Source organism: Emydura macquarii, unplaced genomic scaffold (genome assembly GCF_026122565.2).
Source record: "Emydura macquarii macquarii isolate MOO-44397 ecotype Brisbane River unplaced genomic scaffold, CSIRO-AGI_Emac_v2 contig_212, whole genome shotgun sequence".
Lineage (NCBI taxonomy): Eukaryota > Metazoa > Chordata > Testudines > Chelidae > Emydura > Emydura macquarii.
In genome coordinates, this window is record NW_027130349.1 from 12697038 (window position 1) to 12716566 (window position 19529).

General features: G+C 36.9%; 1 protein-coding gene across 1 annotated transcript in view; it reads right to left on the minus strand.

Moving 5' to 3' along the window:
- PIEZO2 (piezo type mechanosensitive ion channel component 2) overlaps positions 1–19529 on the minus strand; it is a 427523-nt gene that overhangs the window by 332442 nt on the left and 75552 nt on the right. Inside the window, 1 exon segment of the mRNA XM_067547859.1 lies at positions 2452–2547. Within this exon segment, the coding sequence (XP_067403960.1) occupies positions 2452–2547 (96 nt within the window).

Consider the following 19529-nt stretch of genomic DNA (forward strand, 5'->3'; position numbering starts at 1 on the left):
ATTAAAAGGCAACACATTGACTGTAAAATGGATTAACTAAATGCATTTTCTAGCCTACATATAACTAACAGGTGGAACTCACTGTGGAAGGATATTATTTTGGACATTACTTTGAAGGTTTAAAAAAGCATCAGCATTTACACTGACTACGATAAAAAATGGTGAAAGTCAATTAATTAATTAATTGTTATAGTGAGGACGTATTTTCCATAGTGCAAGACTAGTTTTGACTCTCTTCCCCCTTAATGGAACTTTATGTAGGTGCTCAAATACTGCTGTACTGTAATAGGAGCCATAAAATTAAATAAGTATATAAGATGAGAGATATTTGGAGCTGAATTTCTTTTTTTTTTTTCCCCACCCATTCTTCAAACTAGTTTTGGCATTAACGCTTAGTGAGGCCTAGAACAGAAAACTGTACTTTAACTTGGTAAAAATAACCATTTGTACTTAGATGATTTCTCCATGTGTTATAAACGGAACAAGAATATTACAAGTTCCTGAAAGTTTCCATTTCTTACTTCTCCCCAGTAATGAGAAAAAGGATGGTACCCTGGGGTTGAGAGGCTGCACTTAGACAAAGTTAAAAATTCCTCAAAGAATCTTCTCAGTGAATTCAAGAAAGAAAAATGTTTCCTGCCACCAACAGGAGGGGGGAGGGGGTAAAATGGAGTAACTGCCAGTTGAATTTGCATATGTAAGACACTGAATTGGTTGCTGTTTTAGAAGTAGTATTGTTATTTCTCATTAAAACATTTGTAAGTAGGTTATTTGTTGGTTAATGTGCCCTGATGTATGCATTTGGTGAGACCTTGTTACTCAACCAAGTCACTATAATTCAAAAAGTTAAGAGGCTGGAGTCTTTTAAACTGGAGATCGACTAGCATGACTCTCCTTCCCTCTCAAAGAGTAAGAGCTGCTGTTTTCTCTGATCTAGTGTTCAGAAGGGCAGACATAACTGAAAAAGAACACTGGATCAGATGTAAACTGTTTTGCAGAAACAAAGATTTTATATGTATATTAAATCTAGTCATGTAGTATGCAAAACTACCAGACAAGAGCTATCCTGGGAGAAGGTCAAGGCTACTGTTGCCAGGAAGGAGGCGGCGCCACATTGACCCCATCCTGAAAGGTACCAAATGGAGGTTGCCATGAGAGTATAAATTAAACAGATTAGTGGCTAAAAATGGAAAGAGACAGCTCCAGATGCAACTTGGCAGACCCATTTGGGGTGACTGGTGTGCTAATAGAAGCCTTGTATTCGGAGAGATATTATAGGGACTTTATATGAATGTGATGCTACTGATTCAGGTAAGACCTCCATAGGGGCCTAGTAATTTGAGATGTTTTTGTTTGAAGTTTAGATTTTCTAATTTATTTCTTTAAGGATGTTTATTGAATACAATGGTTTGATTTTCCATTAACCATCAGAGTGGTCCAAGAAGTGTAAGAGAGAGGTGCAATGTGGGGAAGTGTGCTACATGCACATGGTACCCACGACATTCAAAACAAAAACCAATACTTTAGATCACATTTTCAATCTATAGTATCAGCCTCAACAAGGCCCATTTTTCCTTCACTGTCATGTAGAAGAAGCTTATTTTTATTCTTCACCTTGCCACTCACCCGAGTAAAAATAAAATGATGCTTCTTGATGAGAGATACTATTGTAAATAATAGCCTGAAGGTGAACTGGGGGTACAATCACTGCTTTATTACAAGAGTTTGATTCAAACCACATGAGATGCAGAATTCTAAACGGCAGTTCAGATCAGTTTAGCAGAGATCTACCCACTATAGCAGCTCCCGTAAGCTACTGAGTGACAATACATATCAGTGATAAAACATAAAAAAGAAGTATTACTTTACACCACAGGAAATTTTCATCGACTTTTCAGTGATCCTGAAGTTACAATACTGTTGCCAAGCATCTTCTGAGAACAGACTTTTACAGATTAACCCCTTTGTTGTTACAATATACCCCAACGGAATAACAAATATCCTAATTCTGAAATGGCTTCTGTTTTTTCATCTCTGGAGTCCTATTTTCACATATTAAAATTGAAGTGTGATTGTTACATGACCTATGGATATCTTTATCCATGATGCATTTAGTTACTCTGAATCTGTAAAACTGAAAACAAAATTGACAAGCTCATGCTAATGGAGAGATCAGTGTGCTGCTGATGTCTGTATAGGTAACTAAAAGAATTGTTAAAAGAATACTTCATGGTTGAATGTAATCAGATCAGTTACTAGGCAGTACTCACTCCAGAGTCAGTGAGCTTACAGGACATATTACAAAACCTGCTCATGTACCTGAGGAAAAGTTCAAACTAATCAAAGCGTAAAGAAGAAATAACTATAAGACTCCATCTTATACCACCTACAAGATTTTTGTACATATTACATCTGTTGGGTACCTTTAAAACATACCAGGGAAACTCTTACCTTGCATCGTCGTTTTTGTGGGTTGTGAAAATAGAGGAATGAGCAAGAGGTAGACGAGGTAGACAAACGAGAGCCCATTATAACGGAACACGCATGCTGCAATGGAAAAAAGGAGAGTATGTTTGTTAAGCTGGCCAGTCTACCTGGCAGTACTCAAGTTTAAAGACAAATTGCATTTACATTGCATTTACCATGAGTTGCATATTTGACTAATGCTCATAACTATTTCACAACATTTTCACACGAGGTAATTGTATCACAAACTGTATTTGTCCTACAGAATCATTAAAAGTTCTATTTAAGAAAGAAATATAGTGATTCAAAACATGCCTGCAATATTATACGTTTCATTTTAGAAGAAGGGTGGTCTTGTGTTTAAGGCACAAGACAGAGTCAGAAGATCTGGTTCTTTTTCCAAGCTGCACTGAAGACTTCCTTTTTGACCTTGGATGAATCACTTGATATCTATGTGTCTCATTTTCCTCATCTATAAAATTGGGATATAACCTACCTCACAGGAATATAGTAATGCTTAAATCATGAATATGTGTAAAGATCTCTAAACATATGAGATCCTCAGGTGGAAGACACTAAATTAATAAATTATTACTAAGTAATGAGGAAGATATTCTAAATTCAAAAAATTATTCAAAGTTTGTATATCCAGTGAAATTAAAATCTTTTTCTCCATTTTTTTTCTCCTATTATTTTTGGTTATTCAGAATGTAACACTATATTATATTAATTATAGTATATCTTTAACCACACAAAATTCTGGAACCAGAACTCAACAGTTAGTGATTATCATTTAAAAAGCATTCTACTCATTCCAGAACTCTTCGTTTGAGCAAAGGTAAACACCAAATGGTAAAACTGAACAAAAGATCATGTAGTGAGAACTCTGAACTCACATGTAAGATCTTCATACTAGTGATATTTTAAAATCTCATGCTGGTGGTGTTAATACAAGGTACTCTGCAAAGGAGGCAATTTAACTTCTTTCAGTGTTTCTTTTTCTTTTTTCGTATGTTCAGCATTACTCTATTTTCACTGAATTTGATACTTCCAAGAGACATTTGTTCAAGAAGCAACAATAATAAAAACAGTGTTTGTGATGTCATAGTTATAAATGCAGACTATGCTGCAAGTCAGTATGGACTTCCTTATTAAAATATCTCAGCAGGATGTAATCCAACTGCATGGCAGATGTTAAAACATTATGAGACCTACCACATTCAGCTTTTCCTATGAGATAAGCTAAATACAGAGGAGTAAGGAGAAAAAAATAAACATTTCTATTTATTTACATCACAATCATGGAACCTAAGTAAAATCATCAAATCAATTCCCTCAGCTAATTCCAAGATCACTGACTTTTGGAGGAAAAGCATAGGCTTACTCTATCCATTCTGCTGCAAATTTGTTTCCTAAATAAAGGAAGATTTAATAGCCTAAATTCATCCCTGGTGTATCATCATAATCTTGAATAGGACTATACTAAGAATGAATTTGGCCTACACTGTGTAATCAACATACTTAGATCATCATAAGTTCTGTTCCACCCTACTTATAAATGCTACAATAAAGAAGTTATGATTGCAAAACTAACTACTATTTTAGACAACAGCATCAATTTGTAATGGATTGTGTGATTAATTTCTAAACTGACAGCCTGATGTGAAAGCTATAGGTCTTTTGTATTCTACAGCTGCAGAGTTTAGCTGTGAAGCATCTGTGACCTTAAAGAATAGCCTCAATTAGAATTGGGAGTAAGGAACTCCCAAGTTTGGTTTCCAGACGACATTGATTCTGCCTCTGACCTTTAACAAAGTCACTTATTCTGTCTGTGACCTTCACCAAAGCCTACATTTTCAAAAAACATCCACTAATTTTAGGTGCCCAAGTTGAGATTTCTGGGACCTGATTTTCCAGAGTTGTTTATTACCCATAACTCCAGCTGTAATCAAGGGAGCTGAAAGGGAGTGTTCCATTCATCTGAAAATCAGGGTACAACTGTCTTCAAGTAGAAAAATGTAGGTGTTGCATTTCTGCTATGTGTTTCCATATCTATAAAATTGTATAATGCTTACAACACAGGTCTGTTATAAGAGCTGATGTTTATAAAGTTCTCTAAAGATGGAAAGTCAAACTCTTACATATATTCAACTGGAATGAGGAGTTAATGCTTCCTGTTGATCTATAATAACTGGAGTGGGGCAAAACCGGGCCATAATTTTCACAGTCTTTTTTTCCTCATAAAAATTCAGATGAAAAAATCATTAAATATTTTAATCAGCTCTATTTCAGCATTTCTAAAGTGAATTTAGTTATAATATCTGGATACTTTATGAAACCCAGTAGATAGTTCAGTATATAAATACTGTTACAATTGTGTGTGTGTGGTCTGTTATTTCTGGGTGCAACATAGTTTACATTCTTGTTGGGATCTTTGGAGAATGCTTTGGTACTTGAAGGGATCTGAAAGGGTAGGTGTAGGATTTGGGGGATTTTCGAGGATATTCCAGAGCTACAACCAATTGCAGAGAAGTCAGGATTTGAAAAGAGACAGTCCCTGGCATAAATGGCACCTATCCCCATCAGGGCTTTGTGAATTACAGCCACAGCCTTGTAGTAAATACATTAGTGACTTAAGAACCAGCAAAGGCTGGATAGCACTGGCATAATATGCATAGTTTAGCTTGTCCTGATAAGCAGGCAGGATGTTGTGTTATGAACCATTACAGCTTAATTTGTGAGTTTCTTAGAGAGGTCTATCTAGAATGAATGAGAGCAGTCCACCTTAGAAATAACCCATGTATGCACTGTTGTGGTCACATCATTATCCAAAATAAATAGACCTTCTTGCCAGCTGGAGTTGGAAAAAAAGCACTTTGGCAGCTGTGGCCTATCTGGGTGTAAAGGATCAATAGAGAATCTATCTTCAGTGGTGTGGGGAGACGAGAGCAGATGTCAACATTACCTGTCTTTATAATAGTTACTTCTTCGGGGCAGGGCTGTATTTTATTACGTTTATACACCACACAATAGAGCGCCTAACCTGACTGGGGCCTTTAGGTGCTACTGTGATGCAAATATTAAATAAATAAATATGCAAGGGATTTTTCCTCTGTACAGCAGGGTCTGCTTGAAATTGTTTACATGTCCTTGTATTAAAAATAAATTTGAATTTAAAATGTTTTTAAAGTCTCCTTTGTTTTAATAAAAATACTGAATAAAAATACAAAGAAGATATTGTTTCTCAGTTGCAGAAAGGTGGAGGCAGTTAGGGGAACATCTACAACTCTTAAAAAGCCTTTTGCCCACATCCCGTTTAGTCATCTCAATCATTTACAGATTTTTGCCTACCCAATCTCATGTGTCATAATTTTATTGCACTGATGGACAACGCTTCTGCATCCAATGGGTTCCAGACATAGTAGACCTCTTGAGGATCTGCTTTAAGTACGAGAGGGATGGAAGCTGGAGGGAAGAGACTTTCAGGAAACCACCCAAGGCTACATGGGAACTCCTAGTACCATAGTAAGCAGCTCTTTGAAGAACCATGACATGTCTTTATTTAGAATGTATGCTCTTCAGAGCAGGGACCATCTTTTCATCATATGTATGAACAGCACCTACCACAATGTGATAGATCCTGATCTTTGAGTGGGGTCGCTATGTGCTACTGCAGTTCAGTAATTTATTATATTATATATTATAAATATACATACACACACAATCTAGTGCTGCACAGATCTGAGACACATTGTTTTGTCTACTCCCACAGTGGCTGCCTTAGGCCTACTGAGCCTACAAGACCTAATGCAATCTAAAACAGAATTTAGAGGTCCTCTGTATAGGTCCAGCGCTACCCAGGTTTGTTATTGGACAAGATGTGGCCTTTAATGGTTATGGCCGTCTGTACCTGAGAAAACTTTCTATTAAATATTCAGGTTGTCCATGGAAGTCAGAATCACAGCATTTGGTGTGTCCAAGTTACAACCTGGAGCCCCAGTAAGAAAAAGCTTTTAGCCACTGTCCTCCACAACTACAGGACTCACTTTCTGTTTCTGTTGATTGCCCCCAGTCTGTAAACTCTTTGGGGCAAGGACCATCTTTCCATGATGTGTGCACATAGCACTTAGCACAGTAGGGCCCTAATCTTCAACCAGGGTCTGCAGGCACTATCACAATACAAATTAATAATAATAATAAATTAATTATAAAGAAAAAGGTTTATATTTTCATTATAAAATATATAAAATTACAAACATTATAAATAAAATGCTGATTTTTCTAGTATTTATTATTTTGTGGCTTAATGATGTTTTGCTGTACCACACCTTGCAACAGAAGCTATACAAAAGCATTTAGTTATTGTCTAACTATTTCAAGGTCCCTATCCAGCAGTTCTTAATCACATGAATGGTTCCACTAATTTCACTGTATATTAGGACATTAATATCCTCCCTCTGAGCAGACTTCAGAGCAAAGCTGCCTCTTCCTTATATGTCTGTGCAGTACAATCAGGTCGGGGCCCTCTAGGCACTATCATAGTAATAAAAACAACTACAGCAGGTTTCATAGCTCAGTCTTCTCTACCAAAGATTTCACCAATGGGCTGTTGTATATTACATGGGAGACAATGCTTTAAACATTTGGAATCTTCATTTAAATCCAAGCCTATTCCAGCAAGTTAATATTTCTTAGTAATTTCCTGGAGGACCTATGTTAAAATTAACAGTTACCAACACACTAGAAATAAATCTAGGAAACAACTTCATTGCCAAGTCTAAAAAAAAGTTCAGTCTATTCACTGTTTTCATTTCTTATTGTTTAATCTCCATTCATTCAGTACATTTTTACATAGATTAATATGCTATAAAAGCAAATCTGCCACAGACTTATGGTCCCACAGATTTTAAGTGAGATAAGAAATAATTAAGGAATAGCTGCAGCGTGTTTATTCTGCAACAAAATTAGAATTTACAGATTCTTACAATCCAACTCTGAGAAACACTGAGCAGTACTAACTATCACTGAAATCAACAGCAGGCTCATACAAGCTATGTTTTCACTGTAGTTATTGCAGGTGTGATTGACACCCATGTCTGAGTATCCAGGTTAGCTTAATCCAGGTGTGAGTGCAATGCTCACAGCAATGCTCTACCAGTGTTACTGTGTCCTCTCTAGGTGTGTCTACACTGCAGCTGAGAATGAGTCTCCCAGCCCAGATAGACAGACTCATGCTAGCAAGGCTAAAAATAGCAGGGGGGATGCTGCAGCTCCATCTGGAGCTTGGGATTTCAAGCCCATCCAACCCATTAGGCCAAGTTCCAGACAGAGCCATACCGTCCTTGCTATTATTTGTAGAGCACTAGCTCGAGCCCAGCAGCAGTGCATATATTTACCCACTGTTTCTGCATGTTTCCATGTGAGTCTGGGGCCTGGTCCTGAGACGCTCAAAGAGTATCTCCTAGTCCAGTGGTTCTTAACCTTTCCAAACTACTGTACCCCTGAAGCCTGAGTCCCACCCCCACGGGGCTGAGGCATATAACTTAGTTTCATGGCGCCCCTGTGGCTCCAGGCAATTGCCTTTCTTGCCACCCCCAATACCAGCTCTGCACTTGCGACCCCTCTAAAACTGTCACAACCCCCAGGTTAAGAAACACTGTCCTAGTCTGTCCATGGAATTTGGGAAAGGGCATTGGAGATTTATCAATAGTCAAAAGACATCGCCTGCATCCTCACTTCAAAGTGAGAGATTCCAGCTCAAGTTACAGCAGAGCCCCAGTTCTAACCCATTCCCTCCACCAGATGGGTAAGCTAGCCCAGGCTTAAAGTACCTACAAACCTAGTTTTTCCTTTGTAGGTGGTAGGGAGCTTGGGCTAAACCCTGAGTAAGATACTCTGTTAACTCTGCAGTGAAGACATACCCATAGAATGCAAATAAATCCATCCTTAATATTCTGAGTTAGCAGTTATATGCTCTGATCCCGCAAAAAAATTCACATAAGGAGAATTTTACCCCCTGCACAGAGTCTTGCTGAAGTCAATACCAGAATGAGGGTCTGCACGCATGAATATCTTTGCAGATCAGACCCGTAACTGTCAGTATTTTCCCTACATATACTTATTTGCTTTTTAAAAAAACAAAACCAAGCATGACTATTTATACTGATATGCTCCCACTATTGGTTATAAATCAAGCAATTAAAATATCCTTACTTTTATATATATTTATACAATACATGGAACAACCATGAAAATAATTAGAATATATTTGGCAACAGGAAAACATTCCCTAAGCCAAAAGCAGTACATTTTCTCTCATTAATTTACAACAAACACCTTTGTATAGTTTAAAGTGTGCATTACATGTAGACATCTGTGCTTAGATATTACTTTAGTGCCCTTCACTGTCAAGTGTCCAGTGGATATACTGTATTGAAAACATAAGCAATACAGACTAATCTAAACTATATAATCTCTTTCATATATTTGATTTATCTGTATTTTTAAACCACATTCCTCACCGTAGTATCAAAGTGCCATTAATGAAAAATGTCCATAAATGTGTTTTTTTTTCTCCAGCAGTTTCTCTATTCGGGATACTATGGTGGCAATGATAAATTTTTAAAAAGCAAAAATGCAAATATTAAGGTTCAATATTCAACATTCAAACATTATTCTATTACAAGTGAACTCAGCTCCAGTAATACATACCTCAGCTAAGTACTATCTTCATTATTCACATGGAATGAGTGCCGTATATCATGTAAACATGACTCCTCCACTCAACTGCTTTTCTGTACACTACAATTTCAAACACTTTTCTTTTTAGACCCACACGTGAGAAATGCTATACCTGATCCTAGGAGCAGCAAAGAGAGACTTATTTTAAACAACAGTTATTGACAGTTGTTTCACACACCTTTATCTCAGGGTGATCAGAAGTAACCCACTGCTGGAATGTAACATGCAGCTGTATAAAATTTTCAATGCAGACTGCTACTATGCAAATTGCTTGCATATAAAATATTTCAGCTTTTGGACATCGTTTTATTTGTTCAAATAGCTGAAAAATCACACTTGCAAATAAATGAGGCTTACCCTTACTCACAACAAACAGAGCTCTGCTGTCTATACATACTGAAAGAATGATACATATTTTGTCCTCAGTTAAAGCCAATTCAGCCCGCTTGGTGTCACATGAGTTTCAAGGAAATAACAGAGCAGAATTTGGCCCAGAAAGTCTAAAATGTGCAGTATAGAAATACCTTTTAATATAGTTTTATCACAGGTTTTGGTAAAAAGTTAACACAAAATGATTATACAGATAATATTGGGATTAAGGACTAATTCCAGTGTTAGAACATAGCAGAAAATACAAGTTTTCAATATTCCTAAATCACTAGAGAAAATATTTATGACCAAACCCTGAAACACTCTAATAAAGCAAGCAAAAACAGTCATATTAGGCTGAATAATACTCTTAGCATACGAATGGGACATGTAATTTTCTCTTCAGTCATAAACTATCAGAGTCTGGCTATTGTCTGGGAACAATTCTCTAGATATCCTTCCACAGTCATTAGCAATTACAGTATCTTTGTCAAATTAAGGCGAACAATTAATATTATGCTTGGGAAGTTTACAGATTAACACTTTTCATGTCATTCTGACATCATTTTAGCTCAGTTAATGCAATTCATTTTTAGAGTTTAAATGTTGATGTTTTTATTATTTTCTTGTCTGATTACTTTCTAAAAGTAAAGAGTCTTTACTGAAAACGGCATGTGTATTTTGATATGTAACTTTCCACAGCCATTTTAAAGCACTAAAAGCTGTTATTTAAACTTGTTTAAAACCAAATTTATTTCTAAATTACATGCTTCTCCAAAAAATCGATCCTTATTTATTTTGGCTTAGCAGCTTGTGGAGTATTCTTGTTTCATATTTTAAATATTAATTATTAGTATTGTAGTCATGTCAAGAGGCCCTAATCAGCAATGACAGCCCCCTTGTGCTAGATGCTGTACAATACACTTAACAAAAAGACCCTGCAAGTAAAATATAGTTTGCCAGGGAAGCATGAAGAAATATTAGTTCTAAAAAATAGAGGCCGTTCAAATTATTGCAGTTTGCTACCATGTCCCATTTACAGAGAATTTTATTTTTTAAATTAAGTGTTAATAGTCACTAGCAAGATTTTCTTACAAAATGTTCTAAACAAACATTTAACTTCAGGCTTGTCTAGACTTAAAACACTACAGTGGCATAGCTGTAGCGCTTCATTATAGACACTAACTACACCAATGGGAGGTATTCTCTCATCCACATAGGTAATCCACCTCCCTGAGAGGCAGTAGCTAGGAGAAGAATTTCCATTGACTTAGCACTGTTTATATCAGGGGTTAGGTTGGCTTACCTATGCCTCTCCGGGGGGGGGGGGGGGGGGGGGGGGGGGGGGTTTTTCACATCCATAGTTAATTTTCTAATGTAATTATTCTAATTTTCTAGTGTAGACCAGAATAGCTGGATGGATAAGTGCATTATGCAGTAACAGTCTGAAGGGACATCCCATATATAATCCATTTTAAATCAAACAGGGAAGGTAAGTAAAATTGTGTATCCATATCCTTTAGTCACCATTTAACTTTTAATGTTTAAAATAATTCTGCAAACAACTATATGGTGGCTGTACTATGAAAAATGTTCTTGAACTTAAAAGGTTTGCTGTTGCTCTTTTGTATGACCAGCAGGATTCTGGATATATTTGTTCACTTTTTAAACAAACATTAGGACAATACTAAAAGCTGGTAATACATTCTGATTTGAAATTTTCAGTATGCAGAATTGTGTATTCTTTCATCTCCGATTGTCCTACAAGTCCACATCGGACTCACAGGATAATTTTAAAATTTACTCATCAGATAAATAGGAAATCTGGAGGACAAACAGAATTTATATATTAGAAAGGGGGAAATGCTAATGGATTTATACCTCCTTAGTTTTTTGTAAAATACCATCACCTAAGTAAGCAAATATTCTATTACTAATCTGATTATCTAAAACTCAAATGCCTTCCAACCTGGGGTCTTCCTAACCACTAAAATACTTTGAATTGCAAGTGTAATTTGGCACTGTGGATGTCTGTTGCATCTCTATTTGTAAGCGATAGCTGTAGCAAAGACCAATGACGGTAGCAAAAAAAATGGTGAAGGACATAGCCAGATAGGACAAAATTAGCCATACACTCAAATTGTTTTCATATTTACCTTACATTAACAGCAGTGGCTTTTTAGTAATGGAATTAATTTACTGCCTGCTATCGCTTCCTTCTTTCAAGAACTATATAAAAATAGATTTTTGTAAGCTTTTACTGTAGGCTTGAGTAGATTATATATTATTCTTGGCAACATCTCTGGACCGATGTGTGTGCATTAGCATGAAGAGAAATTGATCGCGCCAACTATAATGAAGTCATATTTCTTCTATCTTTAGCAGGATATTGCATGGCACTTGCATCTTGTTTAACAACTTTACAGCTGAAAGTTTATTAAGAAGGCTCGGCAAAGGTATTCTTCAAGGAAGATAGTTACCTATAGACTTGATTTTGGCTCAATTTTCATGTTATTTCACCATGCAACAAAAAAAGACATTGGATTAAATCTTAATTTGAAGAAGTGCTTCTAGCAAAATATTTAATACACAGCAAAACAATGTTGGTTGAAATACAAAGCTGATGCTGTTCACACCGCAAAATACTCAGCTAATTCCAAGAAAATCTGATTCTTTTTTTTTTTTTAAAGTGAGTTGAACACTGAACTGAGATTTCCACAAGAACTCAAGGGGGTGAGATTGCCCAGCTCCTGTAGGACCCTGTGAAAATCCCAGTCTATAGCTTTATTTTCATCATTATCGCAAAAAAAGAAAGTTACCAAAAAATGACCTCTTGCTGTGAGAAACAAACTCCCTAGAAAACTTGAAACAAACTTTCTACCAGTTTTACATTTGGTGTTTAAAGAAACAAAACAAAACAAAAACATTACATTTTGGGTTAATGGGTACATTAACTAGAGGGGGAAAAGACTGAAATATGTGACCACATGTAACTTGTGGAGCACATCTTCTAACTATGTTGGGAGACACTTGAGTGAGTTACTACAGCAGTGTGAAGTTATTTTGTAGTAAAAAGAGCATTCACAGTTAGTTGGGCAAGGAAAGCAAGATAGGATCCATTCCTGCAGGCCCAAGGCAAATTATCAACATTGCCTCCCTCACCTAATCACAAGAACACTTGATATTTTCCAACTTCTACCATGCAGAAAACATGACTAGGATGACTACAGGTTTATAAAGTGCTTAGAACAATGGGATCCTAGTCAATGACTAGGGGTCCTAGGTAGTATTGTTAAAATAAATAAATAAATAAAATAAATTAATTTGCCTCCTTTTTCAAATCAGGGGGCTGAATATGACAATGTAATAACTAACTGTGGCCTCATCAGAAATCATCAAACAGGACAATAAGGTGGTAATGTGAACACCTACATTAGTGCAAATGATTAACAAGTTCTAAGCAAACCAAGTGAAAGATCATCGGGTATACGATTACACATAAAATAACCTATTTTTAAAAGAAAGTGATTCAGGTTGCAAAGTCAAACACTCAGCAGTTAGGAATGTCAGAATTAAGACTGCCTGTGCACCCTTAATTTGCCCTTTACCCTCTCCTCCCATATATATGCCTTGACACAATCTATAATTACTTTATTACAGCCTATGTTTTTTGACAGACACTCACTGCACAGAATGGATGGTGCTCATTGAATGAGCAACTATTCAATATTTCATTTTTTCCTCATTGTTCAAGATGTGACCCCTTACCTTATTTACTACATACTATCAAACCATGATCTGAAGACATAAGTATTCATTTCCTTTTCTATGGTACTCATCACTATAGCATCTGAGAGCGTCACAGACATTCATTTCTGTTTACAATACTCTGTGCAGTGAGGGAGTGGCCTTACCCCCTTTAACAGAAGGGAAACTGAGGCAGAGACAGATTAACGTCAGATGTCTCCACCAATTTTGGATGTCCAATCTGAGTTAACGAAGACCTGATTTTTCCAGCATACTTAGCACTTAATATACACTCAAGCACACTGAGTTGAGGCACAGCTATGAGCGCTCAGCAATTCTGCAAATCAGGCCCCAGGATCTCACATTAGGCATCCAGAAAATGAGGAATACATAATCAGTGACCATTTGGTTTAAGTGCCTTGCCTAGCATCACATAGGAATTCTGTGGGAGAAGCAGGAATAGAATCCAACACAGTCCAATAGAATCTAAGCAAAGAAGTGAAAAATAACTAAACTATTAAGATGTGTCCAAAAGTGCATGATTACATGGATGATAATGGCATTTTTATCATCCAGCTGCAAAATTCTTTGAAGCAGTGTGATTATTTAACATTTCAAGCTTCCTATACTAGAAGTTAGAGAGGATCAGCTCTGCTCTAACATATCAGTCCTTAAAGGACAAAAAACACTGCTGAAAAACTACTGGATTTTCCAGAAGAACTCACCTTTAGCCTAATTCAGCTCCCATTGAAATCAATGGGAGTTACACTGTGTGCTTTTGAAAATCTTATCATACTTGTACAAGAACTATTTTGCTATGTGATATATGGAGACAGACCTTGTGCCCATAAGGAGCCCTGTTGAAGTCAGTGGAGATCCACATGAGAAAAAACTTGTAGAACAGGGGACTAAAATTGCTCTGTTGGGTGGCGAGAGGGCTATTGCAGCCCGGCCCCAAGTATATGCATCCATGCACAGCCAAACAAACAATCTACTCCATGGTTTTTATAATACTGTAAATACAGCATAGCTTTTAATTATGACAAAATGTTAATATAATAGCAATGGTCCAGCTACTGCGTGTGGGATATAAGAGCTCAATAAAGCAAAATATAAAATGGGAGTGGTTGTGTTTAGAAACTGCAGAAAAAAACTAATGTCCTCAAATCATTTTGCAGGATTTTGTTAATTCCCATTATCCAGGCAGGCAATGTGCATTTCCAACAGCAATAGGATTTGAAAACCGCATGCCTGACTACTGAAGCAAATACATAATTTGAGTGATTAGACTGTCAAAAATGTGATTACATTTTTTCCACCAAAAATACACATTTGGGTTGATCAAAACATTTTGTGAATTCATGTCAAATTCGCCAAATTGTTTTGGCTAAAAAAAAATTCAGAAAATATTAGAACAGTTTGTTTCAACATTTTCAAAATGAAATGTTTCGATTTTCCATTTTGAAATGACTTCATTTTGAATTTTGCTTCAATTTTGTTTTTAAAACATAAAAACCGTCAAAAATTAAACAAAATGTTTCATATTCAGTTTGAATATAAATTCCCCCTCCACACACTTTTATTTATTGTCCCTTTTATCCCTATCCTATTAGGCAAATTCTGCCTTCTGACACTTGTCTGACATTTCTGACAGCTGCAGGTATGTAATGGAAAGGAAAGTTGACCACACAATGCATAGCATATAAACTGCATGATTCGGTGCTGTTTGTTTCTCTATTTGATGAGCTTTAAATTGTTTATAAAATAATAAAGTAGAAATTAAAGCAAAGGGTTTGTTTACATTACAGAAACTGTGCAAGCATAACTCTGTAGTGGAGATGCAACCTACACCAGCATAAAGGTTATTCCATTGGTGGAGGAACACCCGTTTCCCTTTCAATAGCAGTTACATTGACAGATGTGCTCTTCCATCAACACTGCTGTATATGCACTGATGCGTAACTAAGAGCAGAAATGGCCCTGTGTGAATAACCAAATGGACAACATGAGAGAAAAGTTACCCTTGGGCATGAAATTCTTTTCATTACCGGTTTCTGCCACTATTAAATATCAAACACCAAATGTCCAGAAAGTGAAGTTTTATGATTTATTTAAATTGCTATCCCCTCTGTAGTATTTTATAACTATTTTTCTCTCTCCACATTATTAACTTTATGTTTTTGGTCACAAGAAACTGTACTGCTTCTCCCCTGAAGCTTCCTACAGCAAAAGTAAGAATCATGGCAATTAAGTGCTACATAATGGATGGTAGATGTACTGTAAATATGTTGTATTCAGAACTGTTCTCTTTTTTTAAGACAATTTACACTTTTGAAACCATACACTGAACTTCAAAAACTAAATTCCAATTCAGAACTACATCCCTAGCAAATCATCCTAAATGCATAATGCCCAGATACATTTATGTTCTTACATTTACGTTCCTATGTTAATATTTACTCTCACACTCTTTTTCTGAATTCCTACTACTCCTGGCCCAATTTTGCTCTCAGATCAATGTAAATTAGGAATAATTCCATTTATGTCAATGGTCAGGGTAGATGAGATTGGAATCAGACCTTATTGTACAAAATAGCAACATGAAAAAATGTATTTATTACAATTAGCCCAAATAACTGTTTAGGACTATAAATATGCAGTAGGCCCAGACAGAAAACTACACTTTTGGAAAGCCAGTGAATGCTTTGATACATAAATGATTTATCTATCTGGATAAAATCAATAGGTTTGGTTTATGGATATACTTTTATAGTCACATTTTCCTCCTGGTTAATGCTCATCAGCACAGATGACTGCTGGACAGTGACTTTCATCTTCTCAGACCAGCAATTTCACGAAACTCACTCAAGTTTAGAAAACATATGGAACTAGTTGAATTTTGTGGCAGATTGTTTGGGAATTGAGTGTATCGAGAAGAGATATTGCTCTCTCCTTTCTTCTATTTTAGAAGCACACCAGCTATTCTCCTCACATGTCTTTCAGGTAACAAGAACATGAAAAGCCAAACAGGGAGAACAGCACAAGATATCTTTTTCAAACTTGGAAAAATGGAGGTGTCCTGATTAGCTACATTTTCATATCAACAGCATTTTTCACTTCAAAAACTAACAAGTTTTTACATCTTGGTGAATTTAGTGCTTGTGAAAGTTGCTGGCTTGACAGCCTTGGAGACTAAATCCTGATTTAATCTACAGAGAAGGGGCAACACAGGTTGTGGTGATGCAAACTTCTCTACAATGTCCCAATATAACCCTCAAACTTGATCTTGTGGGGCAAGGCAATGCTTCACTTTCCTTGCCCTTTCAGTCCTTTGTCTCTCTCTTGAGTCTCTCAGCTAGGACAGTATGGAAATGTTATATATAGTTTCAAGTTTTGGTATTGCAATAGGGCTGCTAACTTCAGCATGCACTCTCATGACATGAGATGGCCCTGCAGCATCTCTGCTTCAGTTTCTTCTTCCAAAGTGAGCCCCTGTAGCCTTCTCCACATGGATAGGGACTAGTAGTCAGCTCCAGCCAAGTCACTAAACAAATTAAACCTCTTGGGCGAGAATAAAAGTCTATTTAAAAGTCCAAACAAACATCAGGTTCTTCTGTCTGCCTTCTAGGCTCAGTTCATGCGACTTCCCATCTAAGTCTTTCTCTGCTCTGTTATAGAGCACCGTCTCCTAGGCTGTTTTCCGTGGAGTCCCTCTTGCTGCATACCACTCACTGAAATTCCCTGCTCTTCAGCCCTACTTTCAAGCCCTGTTGAGTTCTTTGCTCTTTAGCTAAGCACTGCCTTCCAGGATTTTTTCTCAGCCACTGCCTCCCCTTCCAGAGTCCTCCCGGCTTCCTGTGTCAGGGCCTCCCACGGGAACCTAACCTGCTTTCCTGCAGTTCTTCTTCCTTGGAGTTCTTAGCTCTCTTTCAAAGGTCCAGGTGTTCTTCAGGTTAACACCTGATCACACTAGTCCCCACCCCTCAGGCTGGAGGCAGCTAATTATGGCACGGGCAATACAAATCAATAAATTATGGTCTGGAGCAGCCTCAGTTAGAGATTTATGTGCATTGCTAAGAGAAATCTGCTGGCTCCCTTCCCCACAACAGGACCTGGGACCCCCTGCTCCACTTTTGCAGGAAATCCAATGTCAGTAAACTGTGTTGGCATGACAAGATATACAAGTGTTTCTAGAGTTAAATGCAGTAAAAATCAAGAATACTTCGGATAGGTTTCACAGTAGTAATGGGCCGTTTAGCATTATCATTCATTTCAAATTCAATGGCAGGTTGCCAAATATTGAGAGACTATTTTTGCTATCTCCTTTATTTGTCCCAGAGCTTTGCTGTTTTTCTTTCCAACTTTTTATTGGAGATCTCTGCCAATAAGTTTGAGGCACTAGCTTTCTTTTGCTCCTTCACACTTTGAGCAAAGGAATAGAAAATACCATGCAGTTCCAATTTCTCCTCCTCACACTGGTTACAGATGGTTTTTCCCTCTATGATCACTGTATGTACAGTGTATGATCACTGTATCTTTTGTCTCCAGGCTTCTCTCTCTCCAGTATATAATCAAAGGTCCTGTATTTGGTGAAGATCTAAAAACTTGTCTACATATTCAAGTTAATTTGGAATAAAGTAGGGTGTGAATTTAAAATGGATTAACTATTTCTGATAAGCTTCATGTGCAGACACTCTTATTTCAGAATAATATGGTACTCTTTATGTGCAGTCAATCAGTATTAGCTATTCCAGAATAACTCCCCATGTAGACAAACCCTGTCTGAGGCTGCAGACAACAGCAACTAAAAAAGTCAGCCTGTTCCTTGAACCAAGTGGATAAGAGATAAGGATCAGGATAAGAGAAGGTGATGACCTGGCTCTCTGCCTGTCTCTAGACATCAAGAAGACTAGTAGTATTGACACAAGTGTCCAAACAAACCTAAAACACTGTGAACCATTGCAAACTTAACATGCTGGGTTTGGTTCATGAAACCCATGTGAACTAAAACCAGAAGGTTCTACACAGTGCTACTCCTAATCAGGGTGCCAATTGGTGACAGGTGTGGTGGTGATTTTGTGATGTGGACACCTTTACTAGGAAATGGACTAAAATAATCAATCACCACATTTAGCCACTAAGCACCCAGTGAGATGGCTGTAACTTTTAGGCATTCAGGCACTGCACTAGGTCAGATTCTTACTAGCAGCCTAGATGTGAAAGGTTATATATCTATCATTAATCTGCTCAGCCGTCCAAATGCCTCATGGCAAATCATGTTTTAAATATATAAATTGTCAAATGTCAATTTATGTAAGATTTGGAAAGGAACAATCGCTTGTTTTTGACAGATATGTACCTTAATGACACCAATGCTAAAAACGCTGAGTCAGATGAAGAATGTGGCAAAAACTAATCCAGAAAAAATATTTATGATTAAATATGACTATGAATAACAGTGAAATGTTAACATGAAGAAATATGAATATCATTATCAAGGTTATAAAGATTAATATAATTTTAAAACTACCACTATTTCGGTTATAGAAAAGAAACAGAAGGCTAAATTCATCTCTGGGCACATCAGGGATAAAATGGGCCCAGAACGTGCAAAACTGTAAGTCAAACCAGTGGTTAGTGAAAAGGTAATCTAAACAACATTACAAAGACATAATATTAGAAAGGGAAACTGACAAAATCGAGGAATCTCAGCGATTCTATCTGGAGGAGATGTTAGTCTTTTGTTCTTATGGTCCAGTATTATCCCAATTCCATGCTGATCTGTCTTGTACAAAAAATAATAAATAATTCACTTTATGTGAAGGGACAAGAGGAAGAGAAATGGTAATTATTTATTTTCTACTTAAAATATAATGAATTATTAATTCATTATTGCAGAACTCTTTTGCTGTGGCACTGCATGTCCGAATGGGGACTTTTACGTCTTAAAAGTGTCATGGATAAAGGCATGTAAATCCGCTACATTCTTCTTATGTAGAATGCCAGTAAAACACATCGAGTGTTCTACAACACAGTATTTCCAATATACACCAGTGGCTGGTGATATGTGAGGCAGCCAACACAAGAAAAAGGAGCAAGGTTTCTTTCACCCCACCCCAGACACCAAAGTAGTGAAGGTGCCACAGATCTAATTGTTGGACACTGGATCCTCTCATAGCTGCCAGATGAAACACTGATTCCCATGT